At 39.4% G+C, this 21,969-nt stretch overlaps 1 protein-coding gene across 2 annotated transcripts in view; it reads right to left on the bottom strand.

Annotated features, from left to right (window-relative positions):
* Positions 1-21,969, bottom strand: part of ABCC4 (ATP binding cassette subfamily C member 4 (PEL blood group)) — a 248,960-nt gene that overhangs the window by 5,872 nt on the left and 221,119 nt on the right. For both annotated transcript variants that reach the window (XM_063102130.1, XM_063102131.1), the window contains 3 exons: positions 16,583-16,755; positions 15,803-15,908; positions 5,974-6,108 (listed from right to left, as the gene is read on the bottom strand). In XM_063102130.1, coding sequence (XP_062958200.1) covers positions 5,974-6,108; positions 15,803-15,908; positions 16,583-16,755 — 414 coding nt within the window. The remainder of the gene's footprint in view (positions 1-5,973; positions 6,109-15,802; positions 15,909-16,582; positions 16,756-21,969) is intronic.

Here is a 21,969-nt window from a genome sequence, read left to right as displayed (position 1 = left end):
CTAGGAAAAACTAATGACCTTCAAAATAAAGAAAGAATCTTTTGGGCATCCAAGAAAAGAAATCAAGTTATGTCTATCATGGCCTTAGACTTCTCCATATAAATAAACAATACTGGAAGACCTAAGCACAAAGATTAAAACATACTAAGTGAAAGAAAGTGTGAACTAAGAAATTTATAACCAGCAAATTTAAATTAGAGAGGCAGCAGATAAATATTTCAGACATGCGGTAAGTCAGGGATTCCAGCTCCAATGACCCCCCCTTTAAGATGGTATACAACATCGTTTTACAACTTTTTTATTTTTTATTGCCACCCACAATAATACATTACACTTTACATTGAGACTCAGTACACATTCATTATCTATACCTGTATCTATACTAAAAGGAGTTTCATAAGAAATTTATTACTACTACCAAAGACATATTGTTATTTTTCTTCCATTCCATTCTTTTCTATTTCCTTTCTTAAAGCACACCAGTCATCATGACTAAATGGATTGCATAGCCCTGCTGATGGATTACAACCAAAAGTCTGAAAACTACTATACTAGAGGACAAACTTTAGCTAACTAAGAAATGGAGAATATATCATTTAAAACAAATAAGTCAAATTATAGAGGTTCAACTTTATTTAAGGTTTGAAGGCCAAAAGTAGAAGAAAAACTATTTAAACAACCAAAATGTGGTGGTAGAACGGAGACAGAGAAGTGTACTTACATTAACAAATAAAGAGAGCAAGAAATCAAAGGAACACATAAAATAATAAGCAAAGAAACAAAAACCACAGACTACAAATTAAAAGGCTAAAAAAAGAACACTTAAAAGCTAAAAGCATAACATGACAGAACTAAGATAAAAGATACCTATAATCGCAATAAATGTAAATGGACTAAACTCATCCATTAAAAAAAAAAAAGGCTAAGATTAAATCTCAGAGCAAAACCTAACTATACACCACATGAAGGAGACACTTGTATAGATTTTAAAAGACAGTCAAAGACATAATGGGCAAATGAAAACAAAGTGAAAGCAGGAGATCCAATCTTAGTTTTGAGCCAGCTTGGATTAAGGGCCAAAAGCAATAAATTAATCCAAGAAAGGCACTTTAAAATGGGAGAAATTATAATTCATAGTGAAAACCCCAAGTTATGAACATCTGTGGATTGAAAGTCATAGCATCAACATTGCCAAAACAAAACTGATAGGAAATACAAAGAGAAACATGTACCATATGAGACTCATTCATCTCTCTAGATCCAAGTCACATCAAATAGACAAATATGAATAAGGACAGAGAAGAACTAAATAGTGTAATTAATAAAGCAGACCTAATTAAAAGTTTTTAAACTCTTTAACAATACTCCATCTTTTTAATGTCCAAATGACATTCACAAAAATTGCCCATATACTAAGACACACAAAAAATTAATAAATTCCAAATGGGTAGAAAGAGTACAGACAACATTGCTTGATCAAAAAACAATGAAAGTAAAACTGATGAGTAAAAGAGAAAACAAACAAACATAAAAAACAAACCCCTATCACTAGGAAGTTTAAAAATCTCCCTCTTAAATAATTTCTGGTCCAAAGAGGAAATAAAAATCAAAATTACAGAATGTATATATGAAAAATGGACTAGGTGAAAGCACTATGCATCAGAAACTATAGGATACAGCTAAAGCAGTAGTAGGAGGAAAATTTACAGCCTTAAAATATTTGTATTAATCAGCAAAAAAGAATGAGAATAAATGCATTCAAGAAGAAGCAACAACAAAATAAATGAAAAAGCAAGGAACTAATAAAGATAAAAGCAGAAACTCGTCAACTGTAAAACAGAATACAAGAACTAGTAAATAAATCCAAGAGCCCATTCTTTGGGGGAAAATCATAAAAATAGAATAGCTACATTAATTGGAAGGAAAAAATGGAAAGTAGAGAGTGAAGAAAGTATAAATACTAGGCAGCCATTTAAAAAATGAGATAACTATACGTATTAATATAATCTAAGGTACAATATTAAATGAAAAAAATAAGAAATAGTTATATTTATGCTTAAAAAAACAGAAAGGCCACATATGCACATATTCTTGTTTTGCACAGAGCATATCAGCAAAACTGTAGAAATGGCGCTGGGGCTCCACCCTGCAGAGAAACTGCGTGATGGGAGACACGAGTGGGAGAATGACTTAAATAAAATTTAAAAACTATTAACTATCTGAATTTTATAGCATTAGCATGTATCATTGGTTAAGCTGATTATTAAGTATAATTTTTAATTATTTAGAGTCTCTAAAGCGACTTATGAGAACTCTGGATACATCTTTTGTTATTATTGGGAGGTAAGGGTTCAGACTATAGCCTTTTAAAGAACGATCAAACTTTATCATCAATAGGTAGAATCTGCTTGTATTTGTAAATTGCTTTATATTCTTTGAAGCACTTAAACTTATCTTATTAATATCTCCAACTATGAAGAAGCTGGGGAAGCACTGCAATCCCAGCACTACAAGTGAGGATCTGAGGCTCAAAGATTTTGGGTGACTTATATAAGGTCACTGGCTGCTAAGTGCCCCCTCCACCTACTCAAAAAGGTCCAGGCTCTCAGAACTCAGGATGTTAGGATTTCATAACTTCTGAGTTGTACCTGGTGATTTCATGGATAGATAAAAGAGCAGCTCCATTACACTGGGAACAAAGGAACTTCGAAAACCTCAGTTAGGTCTGCTTCATCAGGAGGAGAATGACAAGAGAATGACCTCTGTTACGGGCTGAATTATGTCCCCACCTCCAATTCATATGTTGAAGTCCTAAACTCCCCCTCCCCCAGAATATGACTGTATTTGGAGACAAGGTCTTTAAAGAGGTATTTAAGTTAAAATAAGGTCTTTAGGGTTGGCCCTAATCCAATAAGACTAGTGTCTTCATAAGAAGAGGAGACTAAGACAGACACACACAGAGGAAACACCATATAAAGACACAGCCAGAAGATGGCCATCTACAAGTCAAGGAGAAAGGCCTTGGAGGACACCAACCCTGCCTCCACACCTTGACTGTGGACTTCCAGCCTCCAGCATGTGAGAAAATAAATATCTGTTGTTTAAGCCAGCCAGTCTGTGGTGCTCTGTTATGGCAGCCTGAACAAACTGATGCACCCTCTGCTTTATGTATCTAAAAAGTACATTCTCTGCTTTTTCATGAATCATCTATAAATGCCAGTGAGTGATTCAGCTTGCCTGCACCAACATTTTCAGAAAAGCAACTATGTGGTCAAGAATACGTGACTTGGAAGTACCTTTTCCCAGATGCTGAGTTTTCTTTTCAAACGAATGAATTCTAATCTGCTAGAGTGAAAAGCTTGTTGGTTTAGACTAATCCTTGTGCTGTTATAGTTCTGCATGATGCACTGATATTTGATGCTTGTACAAGTAAAAGGTTGACAACCTGACAGCATGTCTCCCAAAGAGGACTAAGTGTATGCAGAAACAATGTCAAGAAGACACACGGACGAGGATCCAGATATGTATTTCCTCTTGTCTTTCTGTAGAGGCGACCTGAGCCAGGGGTCAGGCAGGACTGAAATCCAAGAGGGATGTTCTGCCACCGTGTGAACTTGGGTGAATAATGTTTTCAAACTCGACACAGAACACAGGACTGAAGGTGACATATCAGCCTCACCCTGCAACCTGCCTTCTGTTCTCCACTCACCAGCTCTGTGTCTTCATGAGAACTCTTGAGCCAACATCCTCATCAGTAAAGTGGGATTAAAAAAAGAACTGCTGTGAAGATTAAGTAGCACCATACACGCAAGAACTACGTAAACTATGTAAAATAAATTATAAAGAACTACACAAGATTAAGTTATCATAATAGTGTTGAATTAGATAAAAAATTACGAGACCAGGAATCAAGAGATTTCTAATTCTATAACCTATGTGCTTTTCTATATGTAAGTTACACTTGTATTAAAACATTAACTGGAGGAAAAGATTTCTAATTCTGTGTGCTATAAACTAGCATTAACACTGGGCCACCTCACTTCTTGGGACCTTAGTTTCCTCAGCTGTAAAATAAGCGTGTTGAACTAAATTATGTTATCTTGACCTATATAAAATGCTACGATCTATTTCTTATGCCTTGATAATACATGAAAACACATTTTTAAAACGGGGATTTTGACAAGTAGGTGGGGACACATCTCTTTGATGTGAAATGCCTGAGGAGTCAAAGAACAAAAAGGTTTTTTTGAGATTCCAGTTTGTTTTGTGGGTAGGTTATACAGGGAATCCCAAACAACTGATCAGGTCTTATGAGCAAAGCTTTGACTGGGAGAAACCTTAGAAGATGAAAGTATTCTGTGGGTTTCAGGCATAAAAAAAAAATACAGTGCTCCAAGAGCAGCTTCTATCCTCATTCATATACAATGTAGGTACTCGATGAAAAGTTTCTGTCATCCCCAAACCTAGGTCTGAACCCTGACTCTGCCAGTTATTCAGCTCTATGTGATCCTAGGCAATCTCCTTCCCCTCTCTAAGTATCAACTTCTTCAACGGGCTGATACAGGTACGAGAACCCGTATCAGAGCGCAGCGCACAGCACATATCATCATCACCATCACATCACAAAGGCTCGATGTATATACCGAGGAGCTCTGCTCTCCTGTACCTCTTTGGTTTATACTGTCGATGACTAGGGCATGTGTAATGTGTTAGTACCCAGCATAACGCTGTGTACACACAGGCATCTACTGAACAGTTTGAAGATTTACTGATAAGTTCTGAGGAACAGTGAAAGGCACAGCTCCTCGTTTCTAAGGAGGAAGGAAAAGAAACAGTGACAGAAGGAAACCCAGGCTGTATTTTAGATGTCTTTCATAAAGAAGGACTGCTAGATTCTGGAACATGTTTTCTTATTCTATTGCCTTTAATAGATTTTTTAAATATTACACAAAAACAAGCAATTTTATTCCACCTATGGTGCTGAAAATCTAGGAAATGTAGTAACAATAAAGAAGGGAAAACATATACCCACGTGATAAATGCCTAGAGACAGTTTTGATGGGGGGTCTCATTCCACCCTGAGCCACACTGATCCAGAGGCAAGGACACCGTCCTAGCCTCCCTCTGCCCTTCCATCAGCACAACTCCCACTTGACAGAATTATGAGGAAGAACTGACTGTGTGACTTTGGCTGAGTCCCTTCAACCAGACCACAGTTAACACATCTGTAGAAAGAAATTATACTACATCATCGTGTTGGAAAGATCTCATGTAACTTGAACGTCTTCTAGGCTTTATAAACCTCCAAGCACTATTCAGACTACAGCTTTAAGGTATTATAAACTCTTGATTTGTCTTGATGATAATTTTCATCTACTCGAAAGTATAGGAAGCATAAAGGAGTATCTGGACCTAATCCTAAACAACAAAGAATCAGGGAGAAACCTAGGGAGAGGGTGACAGTATCATGTAGAAGTTTTCTTTGCAAATTATAAAACAAAAAACAAAAGCAATGAACAATAGTCATCTTTTTCCTTAAACTATCAATTTTCTAGATGTACCTAGACAGGATTTGCATCTCAAATGTGCTAAGCCCCAGTAAGAATGAAAAGCAATGGGCCGGCAAAATATGTGCTCTCTGCCTGTTAATAAGAGAATCTGGACCTACAGAGTACAAACGTGTACAGTCCAGGCTGAAATCTCTCTCCCTTGCAGGCACTCTGGCTTGCACACGTGCATGCACACACCCTGCTGTGTGCTCCCCACCCTGCATCCCCCGCCGGCTTTTGCCAACTCCTTGCAGACCTGACTTCAACCCGGGACGTGTTGTTAAAGCCCAGCCATGAGGCTTCATCTCTGGAGGCTTGTAATTGAAAAGGGCACACAGTGCTTGTTACCATGTCCACGGAGCCAGACTGTGAGGGGCGAACTATTGAGACAAACTTTAATTACAAGTCCTCGGAGCACGCTCACCTGTTTTGCTGTCTCAGTGAGGGCCGCGGCTTCGGCCTTACCCAGCTGTTGCACCATCTTGTAAAAGAGGCTCTCTTTATTTTGCAGCAAAACATACGGCTCATCATATTCTTTCAGCCTTCCTGCATCCAAAACCTGTTCATCAGCAGAAAGAAACCCATTGAAACACAATGTTTTGCAGTAACCTATTATAACTCAGACAATATTTCGGAAAGGGGCAGGAGAAGGAGAATATTGAGAATCTGTTTGGGTGGTAGGTCTGGATGGTGTTTAAATGGTTTGATTACCCTGTTTACCGAAGCAAACAAAGGCCTAACCTGACCTTTTATTATTATAATGTTATAGGAAAGGAAGAAACAAAGTTCTAGACTATCATTACAGGCATTCAGCAGTCTTAGGGAACTTTATATTCTGCCAAAGGCATGTGGGGCTGTTAACATTAGTTACTGCTTTTAACTCTCAGACTCTGAGCTTTGAAAGTATATATGAATAGGGCCACCCCGTGGCTCACTCGGCAGGGTGTGGTGCTGATAGTGCCTACACCGCGGGTTCGGATCCTATATAGGGATGGCCGGTACCCCACCAAGCCAAGGGTTGCAATCCCCTTACTGGTCCAAAAAAATAAAATAAAATAAAGTATATATAAATAGCCCACAGAGTTGGGAAACTTCTTGATTTGAGAAACTCAAACTCAATTTTTCTAATACGTAGTGTAATATCATACAAATCAGATGGCAACAAATTAATTGCTGACCTGGTCTGATAGAACCTGAGCAACATTTGGAAAAGAAGTAAATGCTTCTGGAATTTCTTTAGGGTCCTAGACTATGAGAGCTGCTAAGAGGGGCTGAACCCTTGTCAGCAAGGTTAAGTTGTGTCCTGAAGTTCAGATCTGATTGTAGTTCATTAATCCGAGAGAGAACGGCTAGCCAAAAGAGCTGCTACCTAAGCAGCTTTAGCATAATTGCTCTGCACAGAAGAAATCTCTAGAAATCCAATTTTCTCTTTGGATGAGACTAAAGAAGCAATTAAGAAATTGAGCTCCAGATTCCAGTGATCACGGCCCACACAGCACATGCAGGCAGCCCGATCTGAACTGCTGAGGGTCTGAATCTGTTTTTACAATGATCTTTCTTTGCTTCTTTCTTTCTTTAGCTGCCTGCCTTTTAGCTGTTTTATTGCTCATTAATATGTCCACTGGAAATTGAAAGGGAGAGGAAGTAGCTTTTCACTCTGTGTCTCTACTTATTAGTGGCTTTGCTTAATGGTTTCAGAGGGAAGAAAGAGTCTGAAACAATTGGCCCAAATGACGCGGCTGGGAAGAGTTCTGACGTTAAGTGGTACTTAGTTCTTCATTTAGGCCATATTTAGAGTAAATTTATCTTAAGAGAATATGCCAAAACTCTAAGCAGGACACAGGTTGTTCTTCCACATCTACATAGAGCAGTTAATTCTGTCCCATGCAATTTAATCGGAAACATTTATTAAGTCTCATAAAGAGCATTTTCCTGTTAATCTTTTGTTTACTATTCTGAATCACTGCTAAGGGCAGCTTTCTCACAAGAGTTCAAGAATAATTGAATCTGTCACATCCACATAATAATTAAAATGTCCTATAATTTCGCATGTCAATTTAGATGCCCCAAATGTGTAATTTCACTTAAGCATAGCATTACAGAGCACAACCACTCCTCCTGATGAAGGGGAAAAAAAATGCAGTTTTCAAGTACAGGTCTCTCTCATGCTAAAGACTAAGTAAATATGTGACTCAAATTACTTTATAAAATGATGAACTTTTTATTCTGCAAAAATAACAATTAAATTTAAAAATCTCTACTTCACAATTGATAAAGAGAGGGTTCTCTGACTATAAAAACTTTATGTATTTTTTAATAAAAAGAAAGTACTACAAATATTTTGTCCTTGTCCAATTTTCCACTGAATTTTTGCACATTTGAGTAAACAATAAATATTTCCATTTTCACTCATATTGCCCGAAAACACATGAGTGCTGCTAAGACCAGTAGTTCTCAGAATTGACCAGAATCTAAAAAGGCAAAGGCAGAAAAAATTAATGCTCTCAAAAAGCAACAGGATTAACAGTATCAATGACAGAAAGATCATTTTGGTCAAAATATTTTGAGCCTTATTAGGTACTAACAATTTAACGTCTGTGCATTTTATTTTGTTAGGAGAGTTTTCAATTTGGGGAATGATAGAACTGTCAAATTTTCATATAATGCTTGATAATTTATTAGAACTTAAATTTTTTAACTTCTGAAAAATAACAATTTAAAATGTAAATTAATACTGTTTTATATGCATTAAAACAAAATACAGTAGCTTAAAATGAACTGGATTACTGTAGCCCCAAATGGATGGATTCAGAAGGTTTGAGACATGGCATGCCCTGGCATATAAACACAATGTAACAAAGAATACAGGTATCATAAGGATCAGTGAAATCATCCCATAACCAAAGTAGCAGTTTTTGAACTTGAAAAGAAAAATGGCCATGGGTTGAACAGTCACTGCTTTTACAGCCATCACTGTTAACTCTCAAAATAGAGTATAGATAAACAAGGCAGGTAATTTCCTTCCTCTCTCCCATCCAACCAAAGCACTGTTTTAGAAATAAGAGATTCAAAGATGAGAAAGACTGTCAAGACACTCATAGCCAGAGGTGAAGACTGAAGAGCAGACACGCTGAATAACTTGGCCCCGGCTGCATAACCAGTAAATGACAGAGCTGGGATTTGAACCTAGGTCTGAACCCGTCTTCTCTCCTCTCCATGTAAGTTCCCAGAGAAAGACATTATTACTTTATTATTAGAAGTAAAGTAAGGGCGATGAGCATTTTAAACATTTCATTCTCTAAGACACCTTTTCATTTGAATAATATATTAGCTTTGCATAATTTAAGAAAATATGCCTATAAACATAAACATTTCCCCATCCCCTTTCGACTATAATTTTATTACACTCATGATTCAAAATTACTTACTGTGTACCTGCTATATATACTCACAGAAAAAGAAAACCAATTTCATTAAACTTTCATGATTAATAAAGAGCAAGAAACACAAGGCAAAAACACACTAGAGAAGAACTTTAAGTGAGTTTTCATTCATTCCTGAATTTATTCAGCACATGTAATGCACACTGACTGCATCTGTGTCGTTATGCTAGGTGCTATGAAGAGGCAAAGACACAGAAGTCCCAGCCCCTGCCTTTGGGGAGCCTATACTGAAAGAAGAGAAAGAAGAAAATACTCAAGTGGCTATAATGCAAGAAGAAAAGGCAAACAAGCAGGAGGCTGGGAGCAGAAGAGGTCACCTCCGGCCAGAGTTTCTGAGGAAGAGCTTCAGGGAGGAGGGAGCAGCCAACCAGGCCTTGAAGAATGGACAGACTTGGACACGCAGAAAGGGGGGTGGGAGGAGGATCACTCCAGACCCAGAAACAACATGAGCCAACACGACTGGAGGTGAGCCTGTCACCTCCTCCTGGGCAGGGCTGTGTGGTTTCTCTGGTTCACTGTTGCATCTCGAAGGCCTGATGTTGCACGTGACAAGTAAGAGGCGCCCAATGCATACTGAGTGAAAGTTAAATACAAAGGAAACCAAATGCAGGGCATGACAGGGTGACTGTCCAGTGGTGTAGTTTGGCAAGACGACAGGGTGAGATTGAGGGAGGAAAGAGTCTAGCTAGCAGTGGGAAACAAGGCGGCGGGATATAGGGGTTATGGGATTAGGGATTTAGACTTGGAGGACCACATGCCTCAGTTGATGATGGCTGCGGCCAACAGGAGGAAGGCAAGTGAGGGAGAGAGAGAGAGGAGGGATGAGGGCAGATGCATGAGGCTCATTTACGTGAAATATCAGAAAAGGGAAAGGCGAGAAGGCACAGTCAGATGCCACAAGGGCTGAGCTGAGATACACATGGAAAAGTGCCAGGAATAGAATTTTACCCACGTAGCCTTCACATTTACTGCTTTGAGCAAAGATTCTAATCTTTTAGAATAAACATAAAGCAACTCTGAATATTCTCTTTGTTCAGAAAAACAGGTAGAATTAATTTTGAATTTTTATCTCAATATCTTTCATATCTGTAAGAAAAAGCTCTTGAAATCTCCCGCTGGGTCCCCACCCTTGCTGTACCCAAAGAAAACTACAAACAAACCACACATTAATGCTGATGTGATAGCGATCCCTCTGCCCCAAGATCTCTCCAGGAATGCCAACCTCAAATCGCTTGCTGCTCTAAGGTTAAGGAAAAAAATACATTACACTGGATGAGTCAGTCAGTTATGGAAGCTCAATGAAGATGCGGCTCTCAGGCCTATATATCTGCAGATAACCCAGGTAGCTGTCCTAGATATAAGATTATATGGACTAATTGAAAAATAATTTAACCCATTTTAATTGGCAGGATGCCATGCGTGATTGTGGAGTGGGCTCGGGAAGAGGTGAGGGGCAGCACAGGGTGGAGGAAAAGCCTTACCACAGGAAGAGAAAAGCCCAAAGCAGCTATCAATCTGGCAACAAGCAATAAAGAGAGGCTCCATTTGCAAAATGCAGAGTGGGGAGGGGAGGATTTGAGTTTCAGACATCTGCTTTGGGCTGCCAGGTGACAAAAAGATGTGTATGGACAGTTGTCCAACTGTAGAAGTTGGCTCCCTCACTGGTAAAATGAGTGCCTGTGATTTTTCTCTGTGACAAGACACTGACACGTGGCAAGTATTACTCAAAATCCTTCCCTAGGTCTTGAAGTAGTAGATGACTCTTCCCATCTGGGGCAGGTGAAGGCTCAGTCATGGTGACCTGCACAGCTATTCCCAGAGGTTGTGCCTTCTACCTTCATACTAGTTATTTTCCCCCCAAACACCTGAATTAAATCTCTCAGCCTATCTCTGAAGGAGCATTTTTTCCTTCTGAAATGTTCTAATTGTGGCCATGCAGGCTTACTAAAGAGAAGTTCCATGAAGGTGAAAACCAGAATTTAAATAAAACTTGAGTTAGCTTTGAGTAGTTGTGCTTTTCCATCTGGGTATGTTATAATAGTTTCTAGTTTTGTTTTCTCTGGGCAAACACCACTAAAAAGAGATTTGAGTTTATGAAGAAAGGTAAAGATTATAGAGCCACAGCCAGAGTTTCTCAGCCTTGCTTTTGGTTCTCTGAAATTCATTCCCAAAGAATACCCCGGCTGCTGGAGCACTGAACACTAGCAACACTAGTAGCTGCAGTGTCTCCCATTCAGGGAGAATCTGGGGCCCTGCAAGGACAGGGGTGTGCGGGGACTGGAGGACAAAGCTGTGCTACTGGCTGAAAAGAAAACAGGTCATAAGTAACCAGCTAATCCTAAAAAACTACAGGGAAGAAGCTGTCTTTATTGTTGAGATAGTTGTTGAGTATTAGGAGAAAGAGGATTTCTAATTTGTCTGTCTTGCTCCACTGTTTTGTGACAGAGCAAACGAGGAAGATTAAATTAGTTGTCATTACAACTACACCATATTTCATAAAGTTAAAATTGAGAGAACATCTTTGTAAAATAGAATTCTAAGCCTACCACATTAATGGCACTTAATGAACCAAAACTGGGCAAATCCCTCTGGAAAGTCAACACATAAACAAAGCTATTAATTAGGTCACAGTTGTTTCTCAACAAGCCCCTTGTCTGATTTACTTACAGTAAACAAAACCATATCCATCCGTCTTTATGGAGAAGTATTCACCAGTGTGACAAAATGTAATTATTATACCTTAAGCACTTGCAATTACACGACTTTATGATGACAACACTGTTGGTTATGCCCTTCATTAGCATCTGTCACTTCCCCAGCCACTCCCCCTGTGCCTGGCCACCGCCCTCTGGAGCATTAGGCTTTGCAGATGATTGACTTGTCTTTATGTCCTCTAAGCTTTCAGAATAACAGAACAGAAAAATCACTCTGTTAACTATTTCTTTTGCTATGCAGAAACTTTTTAGTTTGATACAATCCCATTTGTTTATTTTTTCTCTTGTTGCCTGTGCTTTTGGGGTCTTATTCATAAAGTTCTTGCCAAGTTCTACTTCCTGAAGTGCTTCCCCTATGTTTTATTTTAGAATTTTTAAAGTTTTGGGTCTTACATAAAAGTCTTTAAAGCATTTTGAGTTGCTTTTGATATATTTTGGTATATACAATTGATTTTGGTGAGAGGTACAGGTCTAGTTTCATTCTTCTACACATGGATGTCCAGGTTTCCCAGTACCCATTATTCAAGAGGCTTTGGCACAGCAAAAGAAACAGTTAACAGAGCGAAAAAACAACCTGAAGAATGGGAGAAAATATTTGCAAACTATGCATCCAACAATGGATTAATTTCCAGGAATACAAAGAACTCAAACAGCTTCACAATAAAAAGACAAGTAACCCAATTAAAAAATGGGCAAAGGAGCTCAATAGGCATTTCTCAAAGGAAGATATGCAAATGGCCAACAGACACATGAAAACATGCTCAACATCACTCAGCATCAGGGAAATGCAAATCAAAACCACACTGAGATATCAGCTCATGCCAGTTAGACTGGCCGTTATCAAAAAGACAGAGTAACAAATGCTGGCGAGGATGCTGGGACTGTAAATTGTTGCAGCCATTATGGAGCACAGTATGGAGGTTCCTCACACAACTACAGACAGAACTACCATACGACCCAGCAATCCCATTGCTGGGTATATACCCTAAGGGATCGAAATCATCATGTTGAAGGGAAACCTGCACTCCAAAGTTCATCGCAGCTCCATTTATAATAGCCAAGAGTTGGAACCAACCTAAATGTCATCACTGGATGACTAGATAAGGACAATGTGGTATATTTACACAATGGAATACTTCTCTGCCATAAAAAGGAATGAAATTCTGCCATTCACAGCAACATGGAAAATTATGTTAAGTGAAATAAGCCAGGCACCGAAAGAGAAATATCATGTCCTCACTCACACGTGGTAGCTAAAAAAAAAAAAAAAAAAGATACAATAATTCATTGAACTTTCAAAAAAAGAGAACAGAACTGAGGCCAACAGGGGTGGGAAAGGGGGAGGGGGAGGGGAGTTAACGAGAAATTGGTAAAGGGCCACAAAAAATGATTATATAGTGTGATAATAAATAATTACCCTGATTTCACATATTGCACACAGGTATTGATATTCAACACTGTACCCAATGGATACATACAACTGATTATGTTTCAATTAAAAAGAAAAATTAAAAAAAACAAAAACAGAAAGTTACTTGTTTTCTGGAAAGGAAAGAGGTATTTCTAAAGCAAGGCACCAAAAAAAAAAAAAAAAATTGCTTCAAAACCAAAGCTTTGGGAAAGAACATTATTTATGGAGTTTTGTTACATGAAAAGCCAGCTGATGATCAGAAGCTCTAGAATACAATAGAAGGTTTCGACCCAGGGTGGGTAGAGCACCTGCTTCTGAAGCAACAGAATGCATGTCTCTTGGGTCCCCTGAGGTTGAAACCTGCCACAAAGAAGTAAGCAACAGAAACCAGCTCAAGTGGCCAAGTTACATCTGGGGACCTCCTGTGACGTTGCTGATGGCCTTGTGCCAAGGAGCCCTAAACTGATGATCTCCCAAAACTGGATGTGGGAGTGGAAGGGCAGCCCACGGTGAAATGCAAAGTCGTCTCAGAGGTCACATGCTCAAAGAGAACCCTTGCATTTCCGTTCTCTACATCGACTTCTCCCTCAGTGTTCCCCACTCATCCAGATGCCTCAACCCTAGAAACCAGCATAGGCTCCTCTGTCCCCTCATGTCCCACATACAAGCCATCAGATAGTTCAGTTGCTCTGTTCTGCCACTGACCCCAAATCCATCCATCTCACCATCTCCACTGCTAACACCACATCGAGGGGGAGAGGGGACACAACTGTTAAGAGTGAGAGTGGAATACTACACTTAAAGAACTGAAAGCCAATCACTGTGGCTTTAACTATAAAGGCAAGAGGGAGAGCAGTCAGACCCCCTACTCCTGTTGTGTGGGACACCAGGGTCATTCCTGCCCACATCCAGCTCTGGGGAGTGACAAGGCTAAAGGCACCTCTTCAATGCTGACAGTCCAATGCTTTCACAAAAATCTGCAATGATGATCCCATCTGACCACACGTGAAATAGAGCCAGAAGTACCATTCCAGAAATTGCCAAAGAAGTCAAAAGTGACAGCTCCACTGTCACTGGACATAAGGAAGTTTGGATATTACTGATCCATTTTTTATGAACCTGTTCAGTCTGGACCATCACGTCACCCATAAACTCCATCTGTTGCCTCAGGCACTACACAGGCTTTCTTTAACCCACTTCCTTCCCTGTCATCAATCAGAGCATCACTGGATACCAGACAGTGACAAAGGTTAGCAGCCACAAGATGGATGAAAATCAGCCCAACGTCACAGGCTGGGAGTTAGCCTGAAAATCACTTGTGTTCCTTTGGGCTTCTTTGCTGTCAAAGGTTTTACTTTTGAGGAATGTTTCCCTTACCATTTTATAAAAGCCACATCATAAGATTTATCGAAACTGTGCAAGCACCAAAGGGAAAGGGGAGGGGGAGAGATAGAAGACGAAGGAAAGAAAAGAGAGTGAGAGAGAGGGAAAGAAAAGGAAGGGAGGAAGGGTGGAAATATGGAGGGAAAGACTGAAATACTAAGGAAGGAAAAGCCAATTAAACCTGTAAGGAAGACATCCACGTGCAGGTGGGTGTGCTGCTGTGTGAGACACTCGCTGGTTATCTGTCTGCAGCCCCACGCCCCAGCCCTGCCTCTCCACTGTCTGCCACCTGTGAGGCCGGGGCAGGCACAGTTCTGAAGCTCTTTGGACTCTGTCAGGTTCTGCCAGTCGGGGGCACTGGAGGGAGATGAAAGTGGGACGGAGGCCCTTGGTCTTCCCTCCTGGTTTCTGCTGTGTCACCCCAGCTCCCCGCCGGCCCTTCCATTAGCACATCTGGAGCCAGCTCAGCACGCTCCCAGACAAACACGACCAGCAGCTGGGCAGCGGCCTCTCTTCAGAGGTCCAAGCTGCACCTCTTCAGGGCCTCGCCTCTGAGTTCCCAGATCTGGAGATCGGTGCTAGCTGCTTCCTAAAATTATTACCCTGGTGTATCCCTTCACTCTCCCAGCCCTCCAATTCCCATGTAGCATGCTTCCTTTATTAAACCGTTTCTGTTGAAATCGTTTGTTTTTCTGATTCGGCCCCTTATGAAAATGATTTGTTGTGGACTTCTCACATTCTCCCCTCTGAGAACATATCTTGTGAACATCCCAACAGCTGAGAAGTTCTGCAACCTTACCTAACAACCTCCTGGCAGTTTAAATGAAAGGCTTTTTTTTTTTTTTTTTCCCTGCAGCTGGCCGGTATGGAGATCTGGACCCTCAGCCCCTGGTGTTATCAACACCATGCTCTAACTGAGCGAACTAACCGGCCAGCCCTACATCTTTGATTAAGGGACTCCAACATGCTGAAACATCCGCGACATGGTGAAAATGACCATAATATGACCCTTAGTATCAGAAACTGTATCTTAGATTTGGAATATTTTCATGGCTGGCCATCTTAAAGAAAAATGCCAATTCAAATAAACTTTTAATATAAAAATATGCAAACAGATGAACCGGATATCTTATTTAACATTAATGAATGTGTAGTTAAGTACTTGAGTTATTGTCAGAAATGAGAGGAAAAATTAACAGAAAATTAACTTTGTGGGGTTGTTTCCAAGTTTTACAAGAAGGGATAAATTGGAAATTTGAACAGAAATGGAAGGAACACAAATGCCACAGGTGAAGAACTCACCATGATCTTGTCACTGTCAATAATGGTGTTCAGCCTGTGCGCGATCGTCAGCACGGTGCACTGGGCAAACTTCTCCCGGATTTTTTTTTGTATTAACTCATCAGTTCTGGAATCAAAGAATTAAATTTAATTCAGTAAAGATGGGAAAAGTAGACTTAAGACTTAAAAAGAACACAAAATATTTTAATAATGATTTTTTTAAAATCAGTACTTTAAGATATGATCTTATTTTAAAAAACTAAGTATAAAAAGTCACTTAGAAATGTGCTATATGTTATATAACAATAAAAAATATTTTCCCCTCCAAATTGCTAGAAACATCAGGAGTGGGATTTAGGAATCCAGCTCTCTTAGAATGCCTAATATTATCATTCATGCTGTAAAATGTGTTTTGGTTTCTTCCTCTATTTTCCAGAATTAATATTATCAAGAGATCGCTTAGAAACATTTCTCCACATTATTCAATGTTTCCCATTTACCACATTTAAAAATTGAATTCTTTTTTTTTCTTAAGTTTATTAAAATTATTATTTTACATTCTACGATGTTGCGGAGCAGTTGCGGGAGAGGGGAAGGAAATAGGGTGGGAGGAGAAACGCATAGGGGCGGGGTTGAGGCCTGTGGCACCCCCCTCATTCCTGCAGGGGAGACCAGGGGGCTTCCAGGTTTGTTTTGGTCATTGCTGGGCTGGGTGCAGATGTCAGGGGGGTGTGGCTGAAGCCCTCGCCATCCCACAGCCCTAGCTCGGGAGACAAAATTCAAATTCAATGTTACAAGGACCTTGGATCCACATTGGCTGTCGCTTCGTCGATAATCAATATCCGGTTTTTCCTGAGAATCGCCCTGGCAAGGCACACCAATTGTCTTTGTCCAACGCTAAAATTGGATCCTGATTCTGCTAATTCAGTATCCATTTTGCCAGGAAGATCTTCGATGGTTTCTTTAAGTTGTACCTGCAAATATAGAAAGAATGACATTTTCCTAAACAAACTACTGCTGAAGTAGACAAGCCTCTTAGACATCAGAACTTTGAAGTCCTTTCTCTCAGAAGACAGCTTATGTGTAGAGCCACAGGATGGTGAGAGTTAGTTCTAGTTAATGCTCATTAAAAAGATGGTCAACTTAGAGTGAACTCATAACAGAAATATTCTGACTTTCTGAACAAAGTTATTAATAGAACCCAGGAATGCTTCTTTGTCACCAGCAATAAGCACAGTCTGTTCATGGTGGGTCGTGTGTTAACGCTCTTATGCCAATTTCATTAAAACATACGCAGTAGCTAAATAAAATTATTCTCTAGGTGAAATATAAAAAAATTTTTAATGTCCCATCTTAATTTTTAGTGAAAAGGTAACTGCAGGAATTTATAGAGACAAAAGTTTCCTAGGGGCTGGGCTAACTGTAAATGGACATGAGGGAACTTTTTGGGGAGATGGAAATGTTCTAAAACTGGGTTGTTGTGATGGTTGCACAACTCTACAAATTTACCAAAATCAATGAATCACACAAAGGGAGAACTTTCTGTATATAAATTACACTTCAATGCAGTCGGTGAAAAGTAATCATCTCAGTGTCCCCATCACCTGAACTCCCTTTCTACCACATGATATCCACCAAGAACCCCTCCCAGGGAGTTAAGGACGTCTCTCAAAAAATGAAGCTCTTTATCTCAGTATAGTCTCTGTGGAAAAGGTAAGAATCTCTCTGGTTGAATTGTTTTCCAATGTACATTTTGCATTGGTGTTAGTACACAAAAGGGAAAATTAAAAAAGAAAATTACTTTAAGAAGTATGGTTCTCTAAAGATATAATCTTATAGGCACTTTACTCTTTTGGAAGGTTTTAATCAACTAGAAAAGTTTTTAAAAATACAAATTTAAACAACAGAAGGCTGTGCCTCATATGTTAGGAAATCTGGAGCCTATTTGGGGGATGGTTCTTTCCCAAGTTTAATCCCATCAGACCGCCAAAGCAGTCAAGTGCATTTGCTTCAATCTCATAAATATTTTGCAGTGAACAAAAACTCATGAAAAACAGGACACAACATAACATCTTGCCCCTGGCACTATGGACTGTTTATACTGGGTTGTGGTTCAGTTTAACAAATACTTGTTTTGGAAAATTTTATACAATGAGAGCCAAACTCAGGCTATACTTGAGAGCTATAGAAGAAACAGAGTCAGTACACCTCAAATTAAGAGATCAGTAGAGTCACAGCTGGCCAGCTAGCTCAACTGGTTAGTGTGTGGTGCTGATAACATAAAGGTTAAGGACTCATTCCCTGTACCAGCTACTGGCCAGCAAAAAGGAAAAAGAAAAAAAAAATGAGAGAGATCAATAGATGGACGAGTGATGGTCAGTAAACAGGTACACAGAATCACAACAAGAAACCAAGGGTAAATGGGCAATATTTTCATGGTACCCTAAATGCTGAAGCACTTCTATGAACATGATCTTCGGCTGCGCTCATGGTGGAAATCCAACTCCATGAAATGAGAATTCTGAGTTAGGATTAAATATGGTATTGGCATTTAGTGTTAGCAGGAAAGATAGGAAGATATACAAAACCTGAAGTGTAAGATGTGGATCTTGGTACAAGACCCTGCACTGAGATCTGGAGAATGGAAGACGTCAGCTTAGTCAAGCCCCTCCGTTACAAGGAAGAGGACTTACTGAGTGTTCTTTTTATGAAACATACTCATAGATCTACACCCCAGGTGACAGAATCAATCAGAAGTGTGATGGTGAAAGCCTTTGTCAGCTTTTCCTTCTGAGCTGACTCTGGTCACACTGGTACGTGCCGACAGGTCTTTCTTAAGACTAATAGCCAGATGCTGAAGGAGTAACCTAACACTTGCCCCTAAAGGTGACATCTCATTACTTATCTGGTTTTTGACTCTCCTCGGGTTTTCCATATCTACCTGAAGAGGAGGAAAGGTTGCAAGGTGAAGAACAGTGAGCATGTTTTCCAGAAAAGGGAATCTTCTGAGACCATGTCTTCATTTATGAATCAGGGACAGGTGTGAGACTGATACGAATGTGAAGCTGCTCTGTAGTGTGACCATCCATTCAAGTGATGACGGAGAAAAAGACCAGAGAGAGAGCAGAACCCAGTGACTAAGAGCGACAACAGGGGCAATTTGAAAACATCTTGGACAATGGCACTACTTCACTATTAAATTTCTTGTGTGAGATAGCGGTATTATGTTAATGGAGAACGTCCTTGTTCCTAGGAGCTATATATGTACATGTTTTACGGTGAACTGCAACTTAATGAAAATGTCAGCAACTTACTTTCAAATGATTCAGCAAAATACAAGCAGACGATACAAATGAGGAAGCAAATGTGACAAAATAATGACAACTGGTGAGTCTAGGCGAAGGGTGGATGTGTGTTTATCCTATTATTCTTTTGACTTTCCTGTGATTTGGAAATCTTAAAATAAAAAATTGGGGCCTTGAAGTCAGACAGCCTGGGCTTGAGTCCTGCCTGGCTCTGCCAATCGGGCACATTCCTGAATTTTCTCTACATTAGCTTCTTAATCCTTCAATAAGGCCGCAATGTTATTATAATCAAGATGTCTATCTCCTAACATTAAATGAGTCAATACAGGTAGTGTTTAGGACAGCGCTTGATACAGAGCAAGAGATTAACAAACACTGCCTATTATTAACAATGCTGTCAGCTAGCCCTCTTCGTGTTTTGCTTTATTTTTCATTGCATTTATTAATACCTAACATACCACACATGCATTTGCTTATTTTCTATCTCCTGCATAAGAATTTCAGCTCTGAGAGGGTGGGGGATTCTGTCTCCCTTGATGACTGCTATAGCCCCATAGCAAGAAGCTCTCAATAAATATTTCTTGGATGTATGAATGAAGCCACAAGTACATCTCATTTTGTGACATATCTGTTCCTATAAATTAGAAAATAAATCCATCTAGATATATAATTTATATGAAATACCATTTCCTTATTAAATGTCATTGTAAATTAAATATATTCATTGCAAAAGTTAATTGGCTCCCAGACATCATAATATCATACTTTACAATGCGGAAAGTGTTAAAAACAGTTATAATTTCAGAAAAACCGATCAAATAGTATTCAAAAATATGTATCTAAGTGTAGAATATTTCAAACTATTTTTAAGCTTGGAAAAATAGTAAACTATAGCAAAACTGAAAATAATAAACTGAACTTATAAGACACCCCATTTCTGTCAACATAAATGTTTTCAAAGTAACCTGCTCCATGCACTGTACCTACTGGGTGCCAGTGCCCCTCGCAGGAGAAAAGAATAGCTGATACTTGAAAAAGAAGACTTAAAATGCGATCAACATCAAATCAACAGATGGGGACGAGCTTTTACTAGAAAAAAGTCAAGGATAAATGGAGTCAAGGGGAGCCCATTCTCTGAAATGCATGGCCTGGGGGAAATAGCAATGAAGTGTGTGGAGGAAGCAAGAGCTGAAAAACAGCCTTCCTGACGTAACACGCTGCTGGTGCTCGGCTATCTGCATCGTGGCTCCTTGTAGAACGAGGTATCCTTGCATTCCAAATAGAGATACTATCAACGTTGAACATAATTGGATGATTTCTTCACTGTTCTGACATGACATACCCTACTCTTAATTGTGCCTCCCAGTATTAGAGTCGTCTTCAGAGCTGTATCTGCTGGGATCTTTTGACCTTTTTCTGATAAACCGCTTGTCTTTAGTCATTACTTATGTTATATGTATAGAGCTGTCATTACCTCTTAGCTGCCTCAACTAGTATTGATTCTAGTAAACTTTCTTCCGTTCACAGCTGACTATTTTTCAGTATTTGAGGCATCTTTCAGCATATTTTAAAAATAACCAAGAGGAGATGGGCAACATTCAAAGGACTGTCCTCTGCTGAGTACCAAACCTACTTGTCCATCTCTGGCACTACTCTCTGCAAGGGAGAAGGGGGACGAAGAAATCAGAGAACAATGGAAAAAAAGCATCTTTCCTTTTTATGTGAAGTTGTTAAAGAAGAAAAAAATAATAGCGCCTTCTTAAGGAATATCTCAAGCCAACCCTATGAAATTGGGCCCCCACTTCCAGTTTGGCATCATTTATAAACCAACTGATTAGGATTTTCAGTCCACTTTAAAGGAAGCTGGCAAAGACACTGGGTCTTCCACCATCTACTGCAGGGCAGGATGGGTTATACTGCTCTGAGCTAGATATCATGGGAAGAAGCAAGCCATGGAGAGAGCAAATAGAATATGATACAGAAATCCAGAGGACCTTGAACAGCAGTGGGGTTGTGGCGCTGAATCCCTAGCATGATGTCTTCCCAGATAAACACACATGAGAACAGCATGCACACAAATCCAAGGAAGTAAAGTTCTGACTTCACCGTCAGAAGACCCTGAGATTCCAAAGACCCCAAGAGAAGAATCCCTGACCTATCACAATGACCCCAGCCTCCATAAACTTGTGGTCATGAAACTAATTACCACTGTTAAAAATTCACAGCACTTCTTCTGTCATGAGCAATCAGCCTTTATTCTTCATCCAGATTATAAAAGAATAATAATGTACTACAGAACATTTGGAAAATTCAGAAAAACCAAAGAGAAAAAAAAAGCAACAAAAACTCATTATTTTATTACCCCCAAACAAGCAATGTTAATATTTAATTCTCTCTCTTAGTACAGGTTTCAGGATATGTGTATGATTAAAAGCAGTTGAAATCATACTATATTTTTAGAAAATCTAGCAAATCTTCCATTGAAAAACATATAACGTCATAAAGAAATAACTCCTAGAGAAAGACAATGATGGGATAATTTCTCACTTCTAAGAGGTATCATTAAAGCTCTGAGGTCAATTCCAGAAGCAATGCATGGAAACTACTCACTACACTCTGCAGTCAGGCCTCACAGTACACTCCAGTTTATTAACAGAAAGCTCCCAATACAGTTTAAATAAAAGCAGACCTTAGCGTCACCTACCACTTCCAGCACCTCACCGTTTTTAGAATTCTGAGAGGCTACTAAATTTTCTTTTAACTTCGGCTACTACAGATAAAATAAATGCAAGTTAGCCAAGTTCTATGATGGTTTGTGATAGAATCATCTCCCAATTCACATTTCCTCACTGTCCGTGGAACAATGTGTTTATACAGTAATTT

Source organism: Cynocephalus volans, chromosome 7 (genome assembly GCF_027409185.1).
Source record: "Cynocephalus volans isolate mCynVol1 chromosome 7, mCynVol1.pri, whole genome shotgun sequence".
In the NCBI taxonomy this organism is placed as follows: Eukaryota; Metazoa; Chordata; class Mammalia; order Dermoptera; family Cynocephalidae; genus Cynocephalus; species Cynocephalus volans.
The sequence above is the reverse complement of the archived record's forward strand: the minus strand, read 5'-3'. Positions and strand labels throughout refer to the sequence as shown.